This window comes from Crocuta crocuta, unplaced genomic scaffold (genome assembly GCF_008692635.1).
Source record: "Crocuta crocuta isolate KB4526 unplaced genomic scaffold, BGI_CrCroc_1.0 scaffold42, whole genome shotgun sequence".
Taxonomy (NCBI): domain Eukaryota; kingdom Metazoa; phylum Chordata; class Mammalia; order Carnivora; family Hyaenidae; genus Crocuta; species Crocuta crocuta.
The window spans coordinates 194,185-221,553 of record NW_027528744.1 but is presented as its reverse complement, the minus strand read 5'-3'; the positions used below and the strand labels follow the sequence as shown (position 1 = coordinate 221,553).

The following is a 27,369-nucleotide window of genomic DNA, read 5'->3' as shown; positions in this document are numbered from 1 at the left end:
CTTTTTAATGTTACATCATAAACATCTACAAATGAGGATTTATAATACAGATGCTTTCCTATGGATGCCTTTAAGCTGCTTCAGAATGTATCTGCTATTACATTTTGCTCAGGTGAAGTTGAAGGTGGCTTGGAAAATGGAGATAATAGGACCTATCCCACAGTGTGATTAAGGATCCAATGAAATCATGTGTTTAAAGTAACAAGCATGGTTTCTGTATGGAAGTAAGTGTTCAAAAATGTTACCTATTAGTGACAAGAAAAATAACATCAAATTAAGAATATTTTAAACAGTAATTTTTAAAAATTGTTCGGTGTTTTCTTTTCCTGGGCAAAATATTCATTGTTCTTAATGACATACAAACTTCTGGTTCATGTTTCAGAGACACTAAGAAGCACATAGAAGGGCACAGGTAGGGACTTGGATAAAGATTCCCAATTAAAATGATGACGCTTTCACTAATTTTCAGGCATTAACGGTCCAATGAAGTGGACGGCTATAAAGGCAAAAGTGTCTCAGAAGTGGGGTTGTGCTTTGAGACATGAGCCCTGGCCAAATGCAATGAATGTAGAAACTGCAGACAAGAGCTTTTAAAAACAAACTGTATATATTACTGAAGTGCATTTAATGACTGCACAAACCCACAACCTTTCCCAGAGAACTCAAACACCACCTAACATTTAGAAAGAGCGTAGGGTTGCACACTTAACAAAGGAAAACAAAACAAAACAAAAGGAGTCTTCATCTCAAACCCCAGCCCCTTCCTCTTCAAATAAAACCCCATAAGGACTACATACTTTTGTTTGCAAGTATATGAAGTCCAGTTGCCCAAACATTTGTCAACAATAATTTAATAACAACACATATGCAGGATTTCCTTGAGAAAAAAAATACATGTGTTCTAAAAGATACATTTTTACAAAGTTGTTTTTTCCTTTCCCTTTCCTTCAAGGGGGAGATCTCAGATCGGCTCTAGAATTCTCTTTCCAAATTATGCTTTCTGATACCTTGCTTGAAAGCAAGTAGTATTAATCAAACAAAGGAAGGGCACTAGGGAAATCAGAAAGATGTAATGCAAGCAGTTAAAAGTGACATGACCTTCTGTAATGTCGCTCGTCACAGACTTATATGCCACACGCTGGAGGAAGGTCTTGAAAGAAACTGATTCCTTGGTACTATTCCTTGAATGTAATACTAATAAAGATGACATTTTTAAAAAACACACGTAGACAGCCCCAAATGCAGCATGCCAGCTACGTTACAGCCAAAGAATAAGCAGATAATGTTATTTTTGAAAGCCTAATATTTCTTCCTTCATATTCCATATTTGCTGAACACTTGTCATTAACATATAAAATATAGTATGTGGCTGTACCTTTTAAAAATCCATTTTCAAATGGAGCAAGATTGCATCTGTAGAATCTATAGGTTGTATAGTTGCATAGGAGCTCTTTTCAGATTGTGACTTATAATTCAACACAACTTAAACGCTTTGTGATTTGCAAGGAAATAAAATTTTATTTGGCTGAAAATGTTAATAATGGCATTGGTAATCTGAATAAAAATATGCCATGTTCAGTGTTACTGCACCAGACAATGTTGCATAAGGGAGGGGACCAGGGGATGTAGAAAAGGATGACTAAGGTGGCAGAGGGATGAGAAAAAGTGGACTCGGGGCAACTTCTTTGTTAAAGTCATCACGGGGGCAGTGAATCCTAATTACGGCTTTTTAATGCCAGTTTAGGGTGCGTGTTTTAAGACAAAACTGACCAAAGGGGGTTAAAAGGTCTATCAATAATTCTAGAAATACTTTGTATTATGGTTTTCCTAGCAATGAAGTCTTCCACTTATTTATAACTCTTTAAAGAAAAAACAAAACAAAAGGATGTTGGTTATGCTACCCTTGTAAGATAACGACTGAGTTACCACAAGGCCAGAAACTCAAAAGCCAAAGCTGACACAAACCGGGTTCTTTCATCTGTTTACTTTTTTCCTTGGGAATAATCTTTGAATTAAATAGATGTTTTGCTATGTTCAGAATGAATAGTTGCACAATTCAAATTGCTTTACTCAAACACGGTCTATAAAAAAGCAACACATTTAAATTAAAGAAGAAATCACTGCTGTCCAGATGTGCAACTGCATGTTAAAAAATTAAAGAAAGAAAATTGTCACAAAAGAAAGAAGTTTCATATTTAATTTCATATTCAGAGAACATCCAAATGTGTACAGATGCTTATATTTGGACACATTACAAACTAAATGTCTATTTCCACCCTAGAGATATAAAGGAATTTGGAGAGAACGGTATTCTTCACCATGGTCTGGAGTTCATTTATACCATTTTGTGTGTGCATAAACCAAGCAGAGCATGCATTTGTGTGCCAATGAATTTATTACATGTGTAAATATCATGTGGAATTATTGAAAGTCTATGGATTGAGAAGATTCATATAACTGCTCAGATTATTTCAGATCATTGAAAAGTACCCAAGGTTAAGCAAAAGACTTCTGCAGTCAATAAGATCATTATAGGTGTGCTTGGGCTGTCATTTTCACAACAGCACATCTGCTTCTCACGAAATTTTTGAGAAGGAACTTTTGCAAAAGAATGGCGCAATTAAGCCACACATATAATTTACTCCACGTTTGAAAGAATAATAAGAGTCGTAAACAGGTCTGGGATATACTGTTTCAGCTAGTGTATCTCAAAAGCAACTGGATGTATGATGGCTGCTTAGTTTGATTCACGCTATTAAAGCTTTGACCTTGGAGTATTTCAGCCACAGTAGTCATCAAGATAACTGAACCACTAGATGTAATAATAATTAGTGTGATAGGCCTGCCAGTGAGGTTGAATATATTGCAATACAAAAGAAGGCAGACTAAAAAGAAAAGCATTATTACTTACTGCTAAAAGACTTCCTGATTTTCACAGAGACACTCAAATACAATTATTTCTTCTTGCAGAATGCATTTCCTTGGCTCATTCTGGGAAGTGCCATGTTGTAATTTAGTCTGATTCTTAATAGGAAATGTGGCTTTAATGTGGCTATCAGATGACTTCTGATGCATGCCACTGATTACATATAGCCTGTATTCTGCATCATCAACAACAACATTCTTATTTGCAGTATAATACGCTTTGCTGTAAGGTGCAAGGGCAGTAAATTTACTTTACTGGCCAAGAATATGTAACCTTTTATTTTTTTAAGTGTCAGCTTAATATGTGGGAAACCTCTTCCATTATGAAAGACCAAATATAATATAAATTCTATAATCAGTATAAGCATCTTAAATGAATTTCTTTTCATATTTCCTTTTGAGTATTCTTAAATGTTCATTCTTAGACTTACACAAAGCATTGTGAACAGAATTCTAGTGTTTATTTGAACTATGTCTCCATCTAAAGGCTTCACAATGTATTGTGTTTCTGCTGGCAGGAAAAAGTCTAAGCTTGGTGTCTTAGGATATTGCATATTAATTTGACAGAGCAGGAAAAAAATAGGTCAACTCTTAACCTATCGTGTGCTTTTTAAATGACAATGCTTTTTTGAAACTATTTTTTTGTCAGGTTAAAAAAGAAGTATATAAAAAGTCCCCCAAATTGAATTGTTTAACATGCTTTGCAAAGTGAAATTAAAAGATCACTAGATGCATCACTAATCTATTTTATGAAATTTAGTATTTTCAAAGGCAGATTTCTCTGTGAATTCAAAGCAAACAGATCTCAAATAAAAAAGAAAACTATGCACTCGAGCCTCTCTATATAAAACCAGATTTCCATTCCAGAAGCACAGATTTGTTTAAAAAAAAAAAAAAAAAAAAAAAAGGAAGGGAAGGGGCACAATTTTAAATGTTTCAAACTCTAAAACCAGCCTAGGAATTTTTAAGTATTTCATCAAGAGCCCACATTATCCGTTTAAAACATTTTCTGCAAAGTAAGAGGAGGGAGTGGTCTGACCTCTGTTAGAGTTACCACGTGTACACTCTTCCCAGAACTGTGCATTGTTCTAACCCTGCAGGCATGATGGGGGGCATTGAAGCTGCAGTAGTCAAGAAGTTCCTCTTAAGATAAATCTAAGGTTTAGGACATGGAATAGGGGAAAATACTACATTTTGGGAACAACGGAATTTGAAAACAACAACAGCAGCAGCAGCAATCTTTTATCTTGGAGATTAACGTTCGCAAACTTTTGGACCATACTGCTCTATTAGGTTTGATTGTACAGAAATTCGCAGCTACTCCCTATTTTAAACAGTCTGTTGGGGGTAACGGAAGGGGTGAGGGGAATAGGTGGACATGTGTAGAAAAAATATTCCGACACTAATTTGATTTTCTTTCTCTTTTGTTCTTCTTGTGCCTAGGATATTTTGAACCCTGAGAACATTATGTGAGAAAAATCTAACTTTAAAAAGAGATTGCGTTTTGAATGTCAAAAAATCATATAGTCAGAAAACTTTAGGTTTTTTTCTTTATATCCCTTTTCTATAAATAATAATGATAAAAATATTTTTTATCTCTCTTTGTAAAGAATAATCACCTCACAAAAGAAGGCCCATGTGGGTTTAGACCTACATTTGAACTGGAAAGAATGTCTGTGGTGAATGGTGAATTGTAGCATAAAAGCCTGAATGAAAAGAATGTTCACGAAACCTCACATAAAACCTCCGTAACCGTTTTATCATGAGCTTCCCACAATATAACACAAGAGCTCTATATTCTAGGAAAAGCTTGCCTGGTCCACTTATCATGTCTGCTTTATGTAGTGTACTGTATGATCGCTAAATTAGTGCATAATGCATTTATAATATTTATAGTACCAACATTTAGTTAAATAACCTTTATGTAAGATTTATGTTGATTTTTTTTATTTCTCATTTAATGGCAAATTACGAAGAGCATGTTTCATAAAGATAATTCTCCATTTAAATTCATCAGTCCATTAAATATTAAAATTATGTTTCTGATGCAATCGAGAAGAAATTTGTCCAGCTTCAGTGATTATTTGCACTCATAAAAATTAGGCTTGATTAATAAAATTTAAATGCTTGATTAAGTTGACATTTTCATGTTCTATTCTGATTTATTAAAATTAGTCCCTGTGCCCAGGCCTGGTACGTTAGTGTGGGTTTACCTTCCTCCTTCCCTTAGTCGACTACCAGAGAGAGGCTGTTAGGAAGGTGTATTGTGCTTTTGGACTCAAATATGGTTCAGAAAAATGCCCTGTTCCTTGCTCACAGTGTTACCGGTCCTGGTCTTGATGCATTGTGTGTGGTGGAGGTTTGTACTACAATAAACAAGAAAAATGTTACTTTCAAATATCTATTGATAGGATCTGGAAAACAGCATTTATTTATGATATTTCTGTAAAATTCAGTTACCAAGAAGCTTTCATCTGTAGAGGACTGGTCAAATTTCTTCATCTGCTTCTTTTGCTGATAAAAAATACAGTTTTTGTTTCTGTGGGACTTCCATACACATAGCAGGGGATTTACAGACACAGGAAATCTTTCTGTGGCAATGCTATTGTCTTGGTCTATAAGCTTAAAACCAAGACTGATGGCCATGGAAAACCATTCTCTTCAAGAGCTTTTATGGGGCGCCTGGGTGGCTCAGTCAGTTAGGCATTCAACTTCAGCTTGGGTCATGATCTCACTGTTTCTGAGTTCGAGCCCCATTTCGGACTCTGTGCTGACAGCTCAGAGCCTGGAGCCTGCTTCAGATTCTGTGTCTCCCCCACTCTCTGCCCCTCCCCCACTCATGCTCTGTCTCTCTCTGTCTCTCAATAAATTAAACATTAAAAAATAAAAAGAGCTTTTACAAGGGAACTCTTCAAGAGAAGAAGTGACATACAATGCTTAACTCCTCATTATAGCCACCCTAGTTTGTCCTGTTTTCCACACGGTCAGGTGCCTAGTTGTCATTTATTGTGTCCTCAGTATAACACAGTAGGTTGTCTCTTTAATCCTCACAAGACCTCAACAAGGTGGGTATGATCCCTGTGTTATTGGTGAGGAAACTGTGGCTCATGAGATGAGTAAATGTGTACAGTCAACAAGTGGAAAGTCTGGAGCTAAATTCACATCTTCCTAATTTCAGAGTTTGGGCTTTTAACCTCAACCAACTAGACATGAGTAGTGGCAACACTCATTTTTAAGATGTTTTTGATGCTGCCCGTGGGAGTGTCACCTAGTTGGAAATTTGTTTAGATGAACTTTCTTTCATTTAAGTATGTTACCAGAATATTTGGTTAATTAAAAAAAAATAGTAGGGTATGATAGTTATTTTTTTCCTTCATGATGAAATAAATTCAGTAACAAATGACAGAAAATGCTCTTGAAGGCATATTTCAGTTTGGTTACCTTCCATGTACCATTACAGTTCTATGTACACGATGGTGGAAAGGTTTTAAGGTTGTCTGCCCTTGATAAATGTGTACCATATAACACTAAAAAAATAATGAATATAAAAATCTCCAAATTATTAGACTCCTGTAATAGTTCTGATTTACAGTTTCCACAAGCAGATAAAGACATAGCATTTGTTTTCTACTTCTAGTTAGTTGAGATCTTGCACTTTCTTTCTTATTTTTTTATAGTTTATTATTTTTGAGACAGAGCACAAGTTGGGGAGGGGCAGAGAGAGAGAGGGAGACACAGAAACTGAAACAGTCTCCGGGCTTTTAGCTGTCAGCATAGAGCCCGATGTGGGGCTCGAACTCATGGACCTGGAGATCATGACCTGGGCTGAAGTTGGACGCTCAACCAACTGAGCCACCCAGTCTTGCACTTTCTTGTCATCTTTCTGAACCAGAACAATAAATCTCCACAAATATCATAGGAAACCCTGTACCAACATCACCCACTACAAAGGGTATACAAAGGGTATAATGGGTATAATGATCAGGCTAGTGATGCAAACTAGTCACGGGATCATGAGTCAGCTACGAGGTGCTTCTGTTGATCGTATCTCCTGCCTCCCTCACGATAATGTTTGAAGGAGTTTGGGCTCATTATAAGGAGAAGGCAAAATCATTCACAAAGAACAGACTATCACTAAAAAGAAGGAGAGTAAGAATAACACAAGCACCCTGGGAACCGAGACCAAAACTGTGAGTACTCTTTTTTCTTCTCTCCTCCAGCTCCCTCTTCAATTACAGAAATGACAAAATTGTGGGGGAAGACCTTTTGGAAGAACAAAGGTAATAAAACCATTTGGTTGACATACAGGTAAACACTTGGGCTGGACACTTTGGAGAACAACTTAGGTAATGAGTTCTTTGGATGCAAGGGAGGCTTTGAAAGGAGTTTCGAAAATTGGCTTTTCAAGCAGTTTCTGGGACCCCAGGGATCATCTGGGGCCCAAATAAGAGAAAATCTATTATTTATGGGGGCAAGATCTTCAAGTTTATTTCTAGGTTGTCAAGACAATTCATTTGGTGGAAAAGGAGCTAGCTTTCAGGGCAGAAATCCTCTAGAAGAATGAAACTCCCCTCTTGATCTTGGGATGTTCTCACATGCACCTTTGGAGAATCTGAGCAAGGTGGGAAGGAGTAGGCAAGATACGAGAGTAACTATAAGCATCCTCTATGGCAGCTACTGCTAACTTTAGTTCTATCTTTCTTCTGAGTCTTAACAGATCCAAACCAACACGTATGCCTTCCAGTGAGGAGAATCTTTAGTAAATTGACTTTTAAAAATAGAAATGTTTTCCTTTACATCTTTCTCTGTATGAACTGACATGTCACGTACAGGTAACACTCATCTTCTACCGTTCTATAATTTTATCTTTCCAATTTGAAGTTTAGCTGCAGTCTGAGAATAGAGTAGAAAGACAGCCAATAAACTGAAAAAGTATTAAAGGCAAACACAGAGTTAGTGACAGGGACAGACTGAAGGCTGGAATAAGAGCTGTGGTCACAGATGATTAGAGCCTTTTTCTTTACATATGCAGCACATGCACATACATCTGAGGTGATCTAAAGATCTTTTGGTTACACACCCTGCATATCATATATACATCCCTATTATTGCATCTATTATATTCATGTACTTGATTTAGTTGTTTGTTTCTGTCACTAGACCACAAACTGTCCTGGGAAGGGATCCTCTTAATCATCTTTGAACAACAGCTAGTGCTATGCCTGCAGATGTTTAATAAACTTTTGTTGAATGCAAATAATCATGCATAAAAATTAGACAATTTTGGGGGTACCTGGCTGGCTCAGTCAGTTGAACGTCTGACTTAAGCTTAGGTCATGATCTTGCGGTTTGTGGGTTTGAGCCCTGCTTTGGGCTCTGTGCTGACAGCTCAGAGCCTGGACCCTGCTTCTGATTCTGTGTCACCCTCTGTCTGCCCCTCCCTCACTCATGTGCACAGTAGCGCCCTCGCTCTCTTTCTCTCAACAATAAACATTAAAAGGGGTGCCTAGTGGCTCAGTTGGTAAGCATCCAACTTCAATTCAGGTCATTATCTCATGGTTCGTGGGTTCAAGCCCCGCATCAGGTTCTGTGCTGACAGCTCAGAGCCTGGAGCCTGCTTCAGATTCTTGTCTCCCTCTCTCTCTCTGCCCTCCCCCCCCCCCACCGTTCACTCTCTCTCTCTCTCAACAATAAATAAACATTACAAAAATTTTGAACAAAACATTAGATAATTTTGACCTGTAAAGAGATTCAACTAAAATATTTATCCATTCATCAAACATTTTTTGAGCCACTACTACACTGCTGTGTCTGAGACATCTTGCTCTGTGCTGGGAATAAATCACAAATGCAAGATCCAATGAGAACGGTTTTAGGCTGGTGAGAAAGACCCACAGTGAGGTGACTATTACAATATAGTGAGACAAATATGGAATCTCAGAGAGGTCACTTCGCTTATCCTTTTGATATGGGTTGGGAGGGGTACGCTGGTGGTTGGGGGCGAGAGTGAGACTGAAGTCAGGGATGGTTTTCCAGAGAAAATGATAAAAATGCAAGGTGGTTACCCAGGGACATATACATAAAATATTAAAATCTTACTGGGTGGCAAATTAGCATTAACAACTGAAAATACTCAAAATGTACATAGACTTTGATCCAGAAATTCTCCTACGAGGATCGTCTCAAAGATTTGGTTAGACTTTTATTTACAACATTATTTGAGATGAAAAAATATTTGAAACATTTCTAAAATGAGTGTTTAAGAAAAAAAGTATTCAAATGATGAAGACTACACAATCACTAATAATCATGTGGTCTTCCAGTGGTTTCAGGGAGCTTTCTGGATACGCTGCTGATGTTAAAAGTAGGTGGACTGGAGTGCCTGGTGGCTCAATCCGTTAAGCATCCAACTTGGTTCTGGCTGGGGTCGTGATCTTGGGTCATGATGTCATGGCTTCATGGGTTCGAGTCCTACTTTGGGCTCTGCATTAACAACATGGAGCCTGCTTGGGATTCTCTCCCTCCTCTCTGTTTCTCTATCTGCCCCTCCCCTGTCCGTGTGTATGCACATTCTCTCTCTCTCAAACAAATATTTAAGAAATATGTAAAAATAAGCATACTAACTGTGCACTTAACATGATCCAATTTTTGTAACAATCAATGCCATAAATATATTATTTTTAAGGAAAGAGTAGAAGGCATAGAGAGAATGTGTCACTATTTGGGAAACCACAAATACACTCTGTTCCAGGTATCACTGCTCTCAAAGCAGCTACTACACTGGCCACATTCCATTCTCATCTCCTACATCCACCATCCCTCAAGCTCCCTTTTTCCCTAACGTGGGAAGCAGCCAAGGAGCAGCATGGAACCACCATGTATCACACTTGGACCTCAAGCCCTTCACATGTGGCTCCTTCGGCAAGCACTTCAAGAGCTCCAGCCACCTGTTATGTAGTCACACCAAAAACTATGCCAGGGGTGTTTGGCTGCACTTATGGCCCCCAGAAGTGCATATGGCTTCCAGAACAACTTGGGGCTGACACAACACATGTGCTTCCATAAAACTTGAGACCTGGTCTGTGCTGCCCCCCCCTGGGTCACCATGTCTGTTTCACACAAATTCACTGGCTCTGTAGAGGTTGCTGGCTTATCCTGGGCTTCAGTTTCCCCATCTGCATGATGAGAAAGGCATCATTCCATTCTTCCCTGCTTCATGCTATGCTAAACGGACCAAGATGCTGCCCTCTGGGGGCCTGCTGAATGGGCGCCTGTGGAATGAGAGGAGAGGAGAACAGAATGCTGGCCTGGGAGCCAGTTAGAACCGTGTCCTGTCTAGCCTTAATGTGGGAGCCTTTGCAAGCAGCAAAATCTTGGTTTCCTGCACTCCCAAGTGAGGAACCATTGTTTTGTGGGTAAAAGAGATGACAAAAGAGCAGGGGCACTGTCTGGTTCCTTTTTTTAACTCCCTCTTCCATCCAGTACCATCACCTTTTGTTCAATAAACATCCTGCATTTGGAAACGAAAACAACACACATACAAACAAACAATTCTGTTGGAATTCAGGGGAGATAGAGCTGAAGCTGTGGTTGAATGGTGCCTGCCCATGAGGGGATCTTCTATGCCACTCCTGAAAGTGTTAGAGAAAGATGAAAGCAGCCAGAAAAATCAGATTTTATCTCAGAAGGGCTTGAAGTAAGAATTCAAGGTGTAGTTAGTTTAGAATAAAGTTGCCAGATAAACACAGAACATCTAGTTACATTGGAATTTCAGATAAATAATGAATATTATTTAGGATAAATATCTCTGCGTGTCTCAAATTCCAATTTAACTGGGCATCTGTATATCTACTGGCTAAATCTGGCAATCTTAAATTGGGGGTGAATCCAGAGAGCTTTAGGGGCTGGAGTTTGAGAGAAATCTGCAGGGTAGGGGCCTTGTCATCTACTGATAAAAGGGATAAGAGCATGGTGAGGTGGGGGACATTTGAGCAGTGTGGAAAAATTGTGGAAATCTGTTGGTCAATGTCCGGAGCCTGATGAGGTGATGATCACTGATGTCTAGGGACACCAATCTGTCCAGCAACTGATTATGTGGCACTGCTCAGCAGTTGCTGAACAGCTTTGAGGGCAGTCATAGGGCATAAACTTTTCTACTGACATCTGATTGGCTGTTGGTTTCTACTTTTTTTTTTTTTTATGTTAGTGACTGTGTTCGGAAACTAAAGGTCTGGTTCTTTTCATGGTCCTTCTCAGATTTTTGCAAGCTGGTGACCTTCTGAAAAAATTGAGAAAATTGCTGTTGAAATAAGCAGGAAGAAGAAAAAAGTGATCATCCATTTTTAGATGTGTTTACAGGCTGTATGACTCAGTGCTGCTTCTGTTAAGAGCAAGTATGTGGTCTTTTTTGGTACTGAGATGCAAACAGAGGAGGCTTGTGGTCTATGCTACTTTCGTGAATGATAAAGTATTGAAGTAGAGAAGGTCTAACTGTACATTCAATGTGCTTTGCGTATGGAGTCCTCTCTTCTCAGCTCTACTTTGGTCAGCCTCTTTAGATTCTGTTAGAAATATTTCACTTGTTCAATATTCTACTTATTCATATATTACACCATGAACTTCTTTGCACCTGGCCGAGAAAATGACAAATGTATTTGATTTATAGGAACTCAGTTCAAACAAGCAAATGCTTCTTTGCTGGCTTATATTTGGTGGACCATCCCAAGTTGTCCAACCACTGCCATTTCTAGGAACAAAGACAATTCTCTCCTCATAAGTTTTATTTCTATAAATAAGTGCTCTGGGACTAATGGGAACAGATCCAACAAGAAATAATACTATGAAACTACAGGAGAAAAGCAGAATTGAGGGGCTTTTCCATTTAAGGAAGCTAACAAAACATTTCAGCATTTACTGAAGTGTTTTAGCAAGGAAGAATTTGGCTCAATTTGTGTCACAGTCAGATCATGAATCAGAGAATGATTTCATTGATTTACCCTACTCTTCAGTCTTTTAATGCCTCCATTGATTAGGCAGCTGAGATTGTTATGTGGGAGGAGTATCATGACAGTACAAATGAATGTTCTTTTAAAGTGTAATTTAAAAATGTATCTTGAAGAATTTTTGTATGTCAAGAATATTAAAATGTTAAATATTAAAATATTAGTTCTCAGCATTGGTTTACTCTTCCTACCCATGCTTTCCCAGGGGGATTAAGGATGGTCCTACAGGTCATGACCAGTTTTGAAATCAGTAGGTTCACCTGGGATCAAACAGGGGACCAACCCAATTCATGAGAGGTCACTAGGAACCTCGTAAGAAGGATTTGGGGGATACTTGTAATTCCACATAAGGCTCTGGACACTTAGAAAGTAAGCCCTTGGGAAGGGCATGCCCAAGCATATACCATGGAAATAGCCTGGGATTTCAAAACAGGGTACAGCTAGGTTCACGTGCCACTTACTCAACGGAGTTCATTATTTATCTTCTTCAATTTTGAATTTCCTCATTTGTAAAATGATAATAAAACTATTTATTGTAAAGAATTAAAAGAGGGGGGCCTGGGTGGCTCAGTCGGTTAAGCGTCCAACTTCAACTCAGGTCATGATCTCACAGTTCATGGGTTCAAGTCCCGTGTTGGACTCTGTGATGACAGCTAGCTCAGAGTCTGGAGCCTGTTTCAGATTCTGTGTTTCCCTCTCTCTCTGACCCTCCCCTGTTCATGCTGTGTCTCTCTCTCAGAAATAAATAAAAAACGTTAAAAATTTTTAAAAGAATTAAAAGAGATGTTGTGTACAAAAAGGCTTAGCAGGATACCTGGTACATAGAAACTGCTTAATAAATAACTGTTCCATTCACTGAAAGGAAGGAGGATGTGGAGGATGGGGGTCAAGTGGGGGAAATGAGGGTTTTCTATCAATCTGTGTGCTTGGAGGTGAAGTTCATGCTGCTGGATTTTCTACTGTTTTTTAAAGTTCATTAATTTGAGAGAGATGGAGAGAGAGAGAAAAAGAATGAGAATGAGCAGGGGAGAGACAAAGAGAGAAGGAAAGAGAGAGAACCCCAAGCAGGCTCTGTGCTCTCAGCACAGAGTCCAAAGTGGGGCTCAAACTCATGAACCGTGAGATCATGACCTGAGCCGAAATTAAGAGTTGGATGTTCAACCAACTGAGTCACTCAGGTGCCCTGCTACTGGCTTTTCTAAAGCTCAAGGGAGAAACGTGGCCTAAAGTTACCTAGGGAGACATGAGATGTATCAAAATATAGTCTCAAAAGGAATAGACTTGACCGGAGGTTAGAGGTAAAAATTTCAGACAGATTGACAGATTCTAATACCCATTCTGCTACTTTCTAACTGATGCCTGTTCTAACTGTGTCCCTTTGGGTAAACTAATAAACCTCTCTGGCTGGTTTCCTGTATGTAAAGTACTAATAATGATACCGGTGTCCTACGAGGTACAAGAGACCACTAATTTGCTTGGCCAACCTGGGTCTTTCCTTTTGGGAGACTTGATTCCCTTCTCTCAAGGAAGGGCTCTCATACCCATGCTTATACCACATGAAAGTGTTCCCCTGCTTGCCATAGAGGAAGAGACCAGATGGCACTTGACTTATGAGGACCCAACCCACTGGCTAGGCTGATATAATCAGCTTTTCTCTCCTGGGGGCCACATGAAGGACATGAAGAAAGAATGTGGCTAACATGGTACCCAGGGTGTAGTGAGTATTCAGTAGTGTTTATGCCTCAAGTAAAGGCAATTTCCTGGCATCTGCTCTTTAACTTATAGAATTTCAGTCTACAGTATAATGTGAGTAGTTGGGACAAGCCTAATGGGCACTGCAGAGGGGACTCTTCCTCAGGGTTTGGAGTGACAGCTCAAACCAAGTCAAGTATGGCATTCCTGACTTTACAAACAAGTTTTGGGTTGGTTTGTTTGTTTTTCTTCTGGAAAAGCCTAACAATTCTCATGCCAGAAATTTTAATGTCATGGTCTGAGTGTAGGTAGATTCAGATGTAGGACAGCTTATTTTTAACAAGTCCAACTGGGAAACAGCAAAGGTGAAATACCATTTCTAACCACGCCTCTTTCTCATATGCACCTCTGAGCCTACAGCATGAGCCTCAGCAAAGCCTCCTTACCCTGTCCTCAAAGGGCTCAGCTCATTAAATGCAGCAAAACTTACTCGGCAAGGATTACATCTCATTTTTCTCATTAAACTAGAACAGGCACCATGGTAGAGAAAAGACAGGGGGTTTTTGCACCTACAATCTTAAGCATCCAAGAAAGGAAATGGTCACCTTAATAAACAGTAAACACACAAAGAAATCCTTTCCTATGTTAGTATTAAACTCAACTATCAACCCATATGGTGAAGACAGAATTTTTACCCATCTATGTACTCTTCATCTTTCACAGTATTTATTTGCTTTTTTTCAACTTCCTATGTCATGGAAACGTTACTTCCTTTTTTTCTCTTGCATACAAAGCTCAAGGTCAGTTTGATTTGTTTTCTTTTATAATTTCCATCCTGATTAAATTTTCTCAGCTGAATGTACAAAGGATGTTTTTTTCCTGACAGAAAATTTGCCTGCCCACCCACCCTCCTTCCTTCCTTCTCTCTCTCTCGCAAAACAGAAAGTCTTCTGGAATCACACAGTGGTGTGATTAATGTACTTCAGAGATCACCTAAAGTTTTCACACATGCTGAAAAATGGTGCGTGGTTTTTGGGATAGCAATAAGCACTCGGCAAAATACCTTCCTCCAAAGCTATTCACTATGTGGTAGAGTCAATTAGACACAGCACGGCAGGCCCTACAAACACTTTCCCTTGATTTACGTGTGTGTGTATGTGTGTGTGTGTGTGTGTGTGTGTGTATGAACATATACGTATATGTACAGAAGTATGTGTGTATGTGTATGCATGCGCACATAACCTGTAAGCAGCAAGGTGTAATTCAGGTTTGTTTTCAAAAAGAGCAATGAGTACAAATGCACAGCCAAGTATGACAGAGACATATAATTAGACTGATTGGATTTAAAAATTATATAAGGTCTCAATTGAGCCACTGAGTAAAAACTGAATGAAATGGTATGACTGCTGCTCTGGTGTCTAGGAAGAATGGAGTATGTGGATCGTGTGTTTGGGGCAAATAAAAAGCAGTTAGTGAGAGTTATGGAGTGTAGCTGGCATTTCATGAGATTTGAAGGAATAAAATGTTGTCTGTGGCTAAAGGGGGAACTCCATTAGAGATATGCCTAAAATGAAATATTTGGTAAATACAATATTGGAATTATATTTTGGGGAAAAAGGGCAGTAAAGAAATTCACATAGTATGTAACTTTTCAGTAGTGGTAAAAATTCTTAGAGAACTGTAAGCACAAGAGGATGCATGGCATACAACTATTTCCCCTGTAAAAGTGGACCTTTCCCAGCCAAGGCAAGTATATTATGGAGGAGATAACAAGCAAACTTTACAGTTACAGAATTTTTCACTAAGAATACTCAAGCCAATGACTAAATATTGAAGATAAGCCCCCTCATAGGATTAAGAAGCTGGAACTAAATTACCAGTTTTTCCTATTTGCAAATAATCTTATTTGCAAATTTGTCTCAAGGCAACTGAATGAAAAATAGATATTCTTCTCTCTCAACAATCTTCCTGAAATAAATTTGACAAAAAAGCAATTGTCTGAGCGAGTCCCATTTCTTAAAGAAAACATCCTGGATTAATTGATAAAAGTACCTATTAGTCCTCATAACACCAATGCTGATGGCATTTGGGGCTTGTCTCTCAGTGTGCAATTTAAATACATATCCATAAAATCCTTGCCAATAATAACTTCTCATCTGTTAATACTGCCTAACCATTAAACTCTCTATTAACAATCTCATGTTTGGTTTGCTAAACCTTACAAAAAATGTTTTCAACACTTAAAACTTGCAAAAACACTTTCTAGAGAAAGTGGCAAGTACAAAGATGAACAAAGACACCCCCCCCCCAATATACAACCATGTCAGAGAAACAAATATATTCAAATTAAACAGGAAAATAAACATGGTGTGCTGTTGGCAACTTTGCCATGTACTTGATGGCTGTGCCTCAGGGTTCTTCTTTTACTTTGATGATAAAGAAAAGTATCCTTAAGAAGTAGGTTCTGCTTGTGTTACCATTTGAAGTGTGTTTTGCTTGAATTATTTAACAGGGAAGTTGTTTTAGGTCACAGGTATGTCTGTGCAACCATTATGATGCTATTATAATAAAGTATGATATACTATTATTCTACTGATGATCAAATAACTTTGGTTCCTATACCATTATGGACATGGTAGACGGCAACCACTCCTGATTGGAAATCCAATGTAGATCCTTAATGGTCCAAAACCCAAATAAAATGAAAAGCAAAACAAAAACAAAAACAATTGTGTAATCTGGTGAAGACAAATAGCTGGCTACCAAATAGATTCCCACATTGGACAAACTTTTAAATTCTTCTCAGTAACTATCTATAAAGTTACCTAATTGCAAATATCCTAATTGGAAAAGACACCTCCCTCTCATTCATTTATATATCAGAAAGCTTTTGGAAGGTGTATGTTCACTAAGGGTATAGTGACTGAGATCATCTAAGCGGAATGAAAGTTGGCGGAACAACAGATATGATAATAATTTGGCTAGCTTTCGCTTCTCAGTCTAGAACTCTTTCTGAGAGAGATGACGGTCTCACAGACTCTGAAATCTTTCAAAAATGCCAGAGAGGGCAGGTGGCTTCAGTATAATTTTCCCTGGGTTAAAGGAAACCTCTTTATCCTTGAGCTGGTAATCCTAATACAGCCCTGACACGAAGAAAGATATTTGCTGTTGTTCAGTGAATGTTCATTGAATTAAGGTACCTTATGCACTTTTCCAGGCTAACAACCATCAATCTTTCCTTCCTTCCAATGACAGACTACAGAGAACTGTCTTAAGTAAAATACATTCGGTTGGTCTGATCATAAATAATTTCAGGATATTATGTCTAAATTCAAGATTAAGACATAAAAGCAAGTAAGGAGAGCAAAAGAAATACTCGTTTGAAATAACCCATTTATAATTAAAAATCATAGCTCATTCTTTGGTGGGGCTCTTGATTTTAGTTTCTACCCAGATGAGTCATGTTAGAAATAGGTGAATATTTTTTAATTCTGTTACGACCAAAGAATTGTTAGTTTTGAACTGATTAAAACGTTCAAACTTGAGTATTTATAAACAGAATTTCTAGTTTGTAAAAATAAATCAACGTTGACCTTGTCAGAGGAACTCGGAATAAGAACAAAACCACATACAAATAAGAAAGTAGAAACTTACTGTATCACGTTGCCTGTTATCTTTCCCTGATATTATCAAGAAGTAGTTCCATGTCAATAGTAACAACAAAACCAGTGGTATCATGTAGAGCTCAAAGTTCCAGACAACAAAGAGAAAGAGCTGGAGGAAAAGGAGAGAAAAAAAGATGAGTCAACTCTGACTTTCATTAAATGGACTCTCCTATCCATACTCCACTTCAAAACCATAAAACTAAATGCTTCAGAACGGAAAGATTTATCCTGAAAACAGAGACTTGAGAACAAGTTAGGCATTTTTCTAAAAGCACAACTGACCCCTGGAAAGTTACTGTTAAGATTTTTACTTTGTTTCATTTCTATGAAGGACAACTGAGATCATTCCACTGTCAACAAGGCAATTTTAATTTTTCTCCTCTAGTGAAATTATTGTTAGGTTGGACAAAATAAAGTTAAAAAAAAAAAAAGACTGTCAAATGAGCTTCACTACATTGTTCGACACAGCCTCTATCTACCTTAATGATAAAGGATGAATCACTATTTAATATCACGGACTTTTTAAAAAATCTCACAATGCAATACGCATAATAGGCAGATGAAAATACCAAGTCTGCACCAGAAAGCCAAANACTACCAAGAAGTAAAAAAAAAAAAAAAAGGTTAGCTTAACATTTAGTATTACCATAGAAATCAAACAGCTATTAAAAAAACAGAGTAACTTTGTGAAGGGAAAATTTTAAATGTCTATGTCTATTAAGTTTTTAAAGCTACAGGCTCTCTATATAAATTATTTTTGTAATTGTAAGACAAATCTTCGATTAAGAACTTACCTAGCCTGGCAAGAGAAGCCATTTGAAGAGCATGAGCATTGCAAAAAAACAGCACTGTGTACCAAATGTGATTCTCCCTATCTACCTCCCCCTATCCTCACCCCCAACTCTTATAATTCTGAAGAGATCATCTGAATTCTCTGGGTCTGTGTCTCTGGCTGACAAAAAAGGCAACAGTAAGTCAGATGATTCAATGAAGGGAGTGAAGAGCTGGATTCCATTCCTAATGCTGACTAGTCCCATAACTTTTGGCACCACATGCATCCTCCTTTCCGTGTCTGCCCCTATAAAATGGGGGTGATAAGAGTATCCACCTGAGAGGCTGTGACAATTACATTGTTGAAACATGGTTAAGAAGTTAACACATTATTTGGTATCCAAAAAGTGCTGAAAAACCATTTGTATTATTGTGTAAATGTTTATCAATACCTTCCAAAACTCAGAAAGTTAACTATGGTCAATTAAGATCCTCAGGTAATACTTATTCTGTTACTGAGAACTGTAAAGTCATCTGCCTGCTAAGATTTAGTGAAATCATAGTATAAGTGGAAATTTGAGCCAGCTGGCCGGGGGAACACAGACATCTTGGATTCCACAGGCCAGAAGGGCTAGAAGCAATGCTCTGAGAACATTCATGTCAAACATGGCAGCGTGGACCATTTGCAGCCTTGTTAATAAACCTCAGGCAAGCCTACAGCTAATTAAGATGGCAGAGAAAACGAACCTGTGTGGAGTGGTAGAGAAACCTGTTTTTAATGTTTCTTTACTTATTTTGAGAAAAGTGAGAAAAAGAGAGCAAGAGTGGGGGAGGGGCAGAGAGGGAGGGAGAGAGATTCTCAACCAGGCTCTGCACTGTCAGCAAGGAGCCCCTCATAGGGCTCAATCCCACAAACCTGGAGATCATGATCTGAGCACAAATCAAGAGTTGGATGCTTAACAGACTGAGCCATGCAGGTGCCCCAAAGTGTTTTCATTTCTAAACACAGGACTATAGACTTGATAACCTTTAACATCCCTTTCCTAGTATTTATAATTACTTCATGACATTACTCTGCCATCTATTTTTTATGTGACAGATGCTGAAAATTATGTATTTTACTGAATTATTGGATATTTATAACCCACACCAATAAATAATGATCTAGCAACCCAAGAAATGTATTTTGGACAGAATTACATGGTAACTATAGATTCAAGTTCCTGAATTAAAAAAAAATCTCAAATATATCAATGCATGAGACAGAAGACTTATCTTTTCCTTTATGAGAAAAGTAGAAGGATCTCCAGAAAAAGAAAATATTTCTATTTAATTTTTGAAACTTATGCAATATATGTAAAGATGATACAAATTATAATTGATGGTTTTGATTATTCCATTAAAATGTTTTCAAAAGATAATTCTTTATTCAGGAAATGAATTAAAGCAAATTTGATAGACATGAACACATGTAAAAGGGAAAATTATTTTTGGCTAAGATCCATATTAATTCTTTACACATTTATTTGTAAAATTTAGGCTGTTACTAGAAAATATGCTCTTTAAGGATAAGGACTTTTTGTTCACTGTTCTATCCCCAGAGCACAGAACAGTGCTTAGGCATAGGTGGTATTCAATAAATATATATTTGCTGAATTAATGAATAAATGCGGACTAGGTTCCCAAGTCTTTTAACAGAAGTCTACTTAATTGTTTAGTAAAAGTACTATACAGCCACTATATAGCATCAAGTAGCCTCATGTAGTATTCAGAATTACAATCTGGCACCTGGGGAGCACCTGGGTGGCTCAGTCAGTTAAGCATCTGACTTCCACTCAGGTCATGATCTCACAGTTTGTGGGTTTGAGCCCCGTGTTGAGCTCTGTGCTGACAGCTCAGAGCCTGGAGCCTGTTTCAGATTCTGTATCTCCCTCTCTTTCTGCCCCTCCCCTGCTTGTACTCTATCTTTCAAAAGTAAATAAATGTTAAAAATTTTTTTTAAAAAATTACAACCTGGGATGCCACTAACCAATTTCTCCCTTGAGGCACATAAAGATTTCTATCCATTCTGGCTATGCAGTCATACACATTATGGTCTGACCATCATTTTTCCTTTTGGACCTTCCTATGTGTCTGCCTCCTCTGAGGACATTCAATTGACTTGCTGTGTTTTGGCCTCATGGATGGGACTCAGATGATTCCACCATTAACAGCACCAATTGTAATTACTTTAAATCCATTAAGTGTATCTATTCCATCTGGTAATGTCCACTCACTGGTGTTAGAGTTCTGATGTCACCCAGAATAAAGTTATGTGGGATGTCTATGTCTTAGTGTTAGCTAAAGGACAGGTATTGCATAGAATAAGCTTTCTAGATGATACCAAGTAATCAAGACACCTATCATACCTTTTTATTCTCTAGATTCAATGTTACTAGTTACTTAAAGCACTAGTCACAGGCTTTGGTTTTTGGGCACATCTCCATTGTGGGCATAGTCCTCTCACCACATCCAAATCCATACAGCAATAGCTTTCTTAAAACACAGCACTCAGGGGGTGACTGGGTGGGTCAGTCAGTTAAATATCTGACTTCAGCCCAGGTCATGATCTCTCACAATTTGCGAATTTGAGCCTCGCGTCAGGCTCTCAACTCTCAGCATAAAGTCAGCTTCGGATCCTCGGTCTCCCTCTCTCTCCCTCAAAATTAAATAAATATTAAAAAAATACAGTACTCAGAACTGTACATGTCTAATTAATACCTATGGTATTTATATGCTCTACCAACATGGGCACCAGCACACAGGATGGGGAAAGATACAGAAGAGATAAAAAAAAAAAAAAAAGTAGAATTGCATTAGCTTCATGGATACTGGCAGTAGAAAAATAACCTTCTCAATTTTGTGTTCCTTAAGAATCTAATAGTTGGGGGGCATCTGGGTGGCTCAGTTGATTGAGCATCCGACTTCAGCTCAGGTCATGATCTCCTGGTTTGTGAGTTCCAGCCCCGCATTGGGCTCTGCGCTGACAGCTCGGAGTGCGGAGCCTGCTTTGGATGCTGGGTCTCCCCCTCTCTCTGTCCTTTCCATGCTCATGCTCTATCTCTCAATAACAAACATTAATTTTTTTAAAAAAAGAATCTAATAGTTGGATAACTAGGTAAAGAACCTCTGCTGTTGACAATATCTTTTTGTTAAAAAATAACATGGGGGGTCTGAATAAACTCTACATATAAAAGCATTATTTTTTTCTTAATATCTAACTGGAGGTTTCAAAAGGTCAAAGATAAAAAGAACATAAACGCAGATTAACAATAAAAGGTAGTTATTGAATATTTACTATGTGCTATGAAATAGTTAATGTTCAAACATATAACATGGTTTATGGGTTCAGACTGCTAGGAATCACTAAGAAAAAAAGCAACCAGTCACTATAGTATTAGTGATGATTATAATACTTGTTAGCCAGAGAAGAGCCTCTAATTAAGAAAGCCCTCAGGGGAGGAAAAGTGCTTTTTAGCTTCCTGTTTCCACACTCAAGCTTCCTCTCCCTGAGGCCTACCTGCACCGAGAGTGGCCCTCTCCTCTTTTCCTACAAAAAGCCAAGAGAACACTCAAGCCCAGGTCCTCAATGTGCTACCAGGGCAGTACAAGAAAGATGGCTCAGGGAACCCCCAGGGAAGCCAAGACAATACAGGATCTATCCTTGGTCCTGACTCCACTTATTCCTAAATTGGAGAGAAAAACGTCGGATATCATTAACAGGCCAAAATGGGATGGAAAAAGAAATCAAGGAATTTAAAAAATCCCTGACACATTCACAGACTATAAATACAAACCATAAAAGTCCTAGCATTTATCCTGACCCCTACTTCCAGAACCCAAACTGAATCTGGTCCAACTGGTCACTCATTAATCATCACTAAATAAATGGGAGTTGTTTTAAGCTACTAATTATGGAGTGGTTTATTATATCGCAAAAGCTAACTGATAAACATTCTTTTTTCTAAGGAGACAATGGTGCATAATAAATAAGGTGTGGACCAGAAGACTGAAGAAGTGGTTTTAGTTCCATTTCTGCTATTTGGTCACAGGACCTTGAGCAAATCAGTTATTCTCTTTATTTGATTCCATTATTTATAAAATGGAGATTGTAACACCTGCCTATTTCACAGGTTGGCTGTGGGGAACAACTCATGTAATGTATGAGAAAACACTTTATCACAAAGTACTCAAAAGTACAAGTTTTATCAATTTACTGCCTTTCTTATTTAAAATTGATTCTGAAAAGTTAAAAGGCCTTATAGACCTTTTAATCCTCCAAGAATAGTCAAAATCATAATTCCCCTTGAGCAGTTATAGCAAATGGGGGATGTTTCTTAGAGGGATTTGTGTGTGAAAGGTATTTGCTGGAAGGAAATCATAAGTGTTAAACAGAGGTCTTGTAGTTAAAGTTTTTGCTAATAGTTGAAACAAGAGAAAGCCAGGTCTTTACAAAACTCATTATTTCTAGTAAATTGCATTAGCATGCATTGCAGATTTTGTGAACTCTAGACTCAAAACAATCAGGTGTTTGAATGTTAACCATTTTTAACAATCTCATGCCCCTTGATATAAAAGCATCTTGTTCTCAACTAGCAGTTTTGTGAATGTCAATTCCGGTCCCTAATTTTTTTGCTTTAAATCCAAATACCTTTTACCTTAATCAATGTTATCTTGCCTATGATATTAGCATCAACATCACAGAATGCAATTACTTGGTGTCTATTTGGGCTAGGCTTTCTTTTTGTTTATTTATTTTTAATTTGGGCCAGACTTTAAAAGAAACTTAAATTTTAATCGTAAATATTCAGAATGTTTTTTTTGAAAATCTCTAACTCATGTAAATAATATATTATCAATTGTGTCTTATATCACATTACATAAAATGAACTTCAGGGAAAAAGTCCTGAGAGGTAGGCTGAGAAGGCAGAAAATATTGTGTTATTTTGCCAATAGGTAAACTGAGGCTCAAGTCTGAGACTTGTCTAGGGACACCTGCTACCGAGACACAGAGCCAGGCCTTCTGACCCCCAATCCAGTGTGCTGTGTTTCCACAAATGCCCCAATGCCTCTAAGGTAAAGGATTTTATTGAATATTGATGCTCTAAAGTTGTCACTTATTTATGGACTGATCATTTAACTTGCAGACTTTCTATATGTCTATTCCTTTCCTTCCTCTTCCCCTGGGATAACTACTTCGTATTAGTGCAAAGAAATGGAATACCACTTCTTAGGTGTTCTGGTTTAAGGTTTCAAATGGCAGAGAAGGCAAAAACTAATGGTCAAAATGAAGTTTGTGGAGCCAATTCCATTCTTCCCCTTTCTATCTTGCATGGTTCTGAATCATTAAGAGGTGGCTACCAGATTCCTATTAAGTGGGGTTTTCTTCTATCCAAAATGCTTAGAAGACGTTAGCGAAGTGGCCATAAGGCCAGAGATTGAAAAAATGAATGAGTCAATTACATTTTTACAGATTATAAAAAGCCTTCCTTTTTCACGTGAAGGTTAAACAAACAAACACATAACAACAAAACTCCTTTTACTCAGAAGCTAACTTAAGGTGGGCTAAGGCTTTTCACTCATATTTAAACAAAGCAAGTTAGACAAAGTAGTGGGAATGATTCAAAATATTAAGATTTTAGAGCAACACCATTTCTTAGGAGGTATAAGACATGCAGGATTTTTCTTTCTTTGAGCTTGGGATCTTGAGAGTCCCAGGCAGGACAGGGCCATTCACATCATCCTATCAATTGATGCTCTCATTGAAGTGCACTGGAAGATGCCTGCATTCAATGATCATTCAGTGCAACACATGACAGTTCCCTGGGGGAGCACACTTCAAAAAAATCATTTAAGTTGGAATATTGAATATCCTATTCTTTTGCAAACTACAGTATATTTTAAAAAGAAATCTCATCCAAAATGATTAACACTTCCTACTGTTCAGGAAAAAAGCCTGCCCTTTCAGACTAACAGCTGTGGATCATTAGCTCTCCAGTGATGAGATGTGTTTGATGAGTATTTTTCTTTCTAATTAAGAGATGAGATTCTCTATTTGACTGTCTCTTCAGAAAGAAGTGAAGAAAAAATCCTCTGCCTACACGGAAAGGCCCTCTCCTACAAAACAATTAATTATTTCACGGCCCTTTTAGAAAATCCTTTTCCTCCCTAATTTCAATTCATTTTTTTTTTCTTAAACTTAACACATTTACACTCAGGCCTTCACAGTATTAACCCATTTTTCACCCAGTATTCTCTCTCTGACATTTTTCTGTTTGTTTTATCCTTCAATAATAACTATTTTAGGAAAAACAAAATGAGGAAATGTATCAAAAGTACATATATGCTTACCCTAACAGAAAGCATCTGGTGTGGGAATAATCTTAGAGAGAGGCCCCAAATTAGAAAAATGATAAATACCTACCATTTGCCTGTTGAGAAACTGGGCAGTGCAGTGCTTTAAAACAAACCAAGCCACCACCACCAACTCTTAAGGTGCTTAGCAGTATACAAAACACTGCTTCTGGTAATTAATCCTCAAAAAGAAACTATTTCACCTCTACCAATAAGACTGGCCTTCAGGAAGAAAGGGAATGTAAAGTGACACCTAAAAATAACAGCTTTTCTTTTGGAAAAAGCCATCAGTGAAGTTATAAAATTCTTGAGTTAAAAAAATATGATTTAAGAGTACAGTAAGAAACAAATGAAGAAACTCTTCACAAATTTGTCCCGTCAAATGCTTCTTTAAATCCTTTTAGGTGCAGGGTGAGAAAGGAAAGAAGAATCATGAGCTTTCAAAAATTGGGGTACTGTGCTGCCACATCTATCTCTCATGGTGTATTTGGAAATATGTGCGGATAGTTTTCATTGTCACAGTGGGGTGGGAATGGGGAAATACTGGCATTTCCTGGGTGAGGCCAGGGGTGTGAAACACCCTGAACTACATCGAAAAGTCCTGCCCAGTGAAAAATTCTCCTGTCCCAAATGTTCCCAGCATGCCTGAGAAACATGGCCAATTCTCTCACATAGACAATAGACCATTCCAGTCTATGGCCCTACCACCCTGAATGCGCCCGATCTCGTCTGATCTCGGAAGCTAAGCAGGGTCAGACCTGGTTACTACTTGGATGGGAGACACCAGACCATTCCCAACTCAGCAAAGAAGAAATAGTACGCTTATAAACAAATGTATACAGAAGAAGTATAGATAGATTTCCTAGATCATGGCAAGAATTCTGACTTAGGGTGAGGCGGTAGTATAGAAAAAAAATTGCACTCAGTCATTAGCATTTGCTCTTGTTTCTTTCTCATCATCGATTAACGTTTAACATTTCTGAGAAAAACATGGCTAAAGAAGAACTGGAGGTTAACCCACTCTGCCCATTTATTCTCCCTTGGATTAAGTCAGACTCCGCACATCATCAGTCTTCAGAACTTCATCTTCTGGGAAGGGGGTGGTTTTGCCTTGATTTAAATAGCCAGATGGCATCACCACCTGCTGTAAGGTCTTTATTTCTAGTTGGTTCCACTAAAGCCTTTTGTTCCACCTCCAATGAAACGAGAAGATAGGCAAAATGAATTCGATTAATTCCCAGCGTAGTGATACTTTTCCAAGGTGATTTTCAAGTAGGAGATGTTGCTCTTTTGAAGAGAGGTTTTGTTTTGTTTAGACTGTTTTCTAAAATAAACAGCAGGGAAATGGCGACAACCTTAGACCCACTGGATTGCTCCAACTTGTGCTGTTTCCTGAGGTCGTGCCACAATGATACAAGGAGCGTTATCATGTTCAAAAGAGCCTCATACAGATGCTCATATACAATGGCTTCTCTTCCCTTTTCTCAGCTAGAATGAGAATTGAGATGGCTCCCTCTACTGCTTTCTTTGTGAGTAGTTTCAACCAGAAACCAAACTGCCAAAACTACTGGTTTATTGTGTTTTATTGTGCTTAGGTGTGCTTGTGTGTGCGTGTGCATGTATGTGTGTGTTTTGCAGGTGTAGAGCAAAAAAAATCAAGCATTCTACTAAATGATCCCCTATATGGACTTGGCAAAATATGCCAAGAGAACCATCTATCTCTTTTCTGGTGACAAGAGGAATATATGGTTAGGGGTAGGAAAAAAAAAAAGGAAATTGGTTAGTGTGTTAGTAAAGCTTTGAATTGAATGTATATTATATACCATAACTTAGGTAATTATTTGCTAATAGGTTGAAAAGTTATTGTTTATTCAGATTTACTTAGACAAATATAGTCTAAATACAGTATAAATACAGATCAGTATGTTCTAATTCTTTACTTTGTGAAATTATACACTGGGTTTTGAAGTTGCTTCCTGAGACTTAAAGTCCACAATCTTAGTACACCCAAACCTTTTTGAAAAGTGTAGCTTGACTCCATCTATTAACCACATGTGACAACTAGATAGAACCCATTTGAAGATGTCTTACATATGACTCACAGAAACAGCGACCGAAGGACATCCACAACAAAATGGACGAAAACAACCTCAAAGATGGTGCTATCAACTAATCATAGCATAATGCACACTACTTTCCTTGATGGAGATATTATATCAATAGAACCTGCCAGCCAGGAGACTTGGGAAGTTATTTATTTATTTAGATTTCTTTTTCTGTTTCAGCTTACAACTTGTACTGATATTTCATGTCATTTTTATCAAAGTCAGAGATGAAAGGCTCTGGCTTTGCTTTGAGAACACTGACAACTCCAAAATGTAAAGCCCAGAGTATGTCCAACTTGAGCATCACATCAAGCACACATGAATAACTGATAAGAAATCCCTGCAATGTTGTGAGTCTAATGTTAGTAAAAGTTAGGATGTAGAATGAAAGTGACAAATGCTTATAGATGCCTGGAGAATGTTGATTCTCTGAGGTCTCTTTCATTAGGAATTAGTACATTACCCAGTAGTTTGTAATGCCTACCATAGTACCAAATACAGTTATGTTTTTCGTTTTAATAGCTTTATTATTCACAGAAGTTCTGCTCATTTGAAATCAGGCAGCATGCAAAGTCATTCTTGCAGACAGATCAACACATATCAAGGGACTCTGCTTTAAAAAATACTTAGAGTATACAAAGAAACATGGAACAATGTGTTAAGGCTGTTCTGTTCATTGAAATTTGTCTTTTTCTAGTATCTCTTTTCTCAAGGCTTCAGCTGGTTCTGGAAGAACTCATGACAACCTTGCTAGTATAGGTCAAGAATATTCCATGCTTTCATTTTTAAAAAAGTACTTTAATGTTGATTCTCGGT

The 27,369-nt window shown here is 37.9% G+C and overlaps 1 protein-coding gene across 1 annotated transcript in view; it reads right to left on the bottom strand.

The window, feature by feature from the left end:
- Nucleotides 1–27,369, bottom strand: part of MCTP1 (multiple C2 and transmembrane domain containing 1) — a 292,860-nt gene that overhangs the window by 75,755 nt on the left and 189,736 nt on the right. Inside the window, exon 15 of the mRNA XM_077755308.1 lies at nucleotides 17,274–17,393. Within this exon, the coding sequence (XP_077611434.1) occupies nucleotides 17,274–17,393 (120 nt within the window). The remainder of the gene's footprint in view (nucleotides 1–17,273; nucleotides 17,394–27,369) is intronic.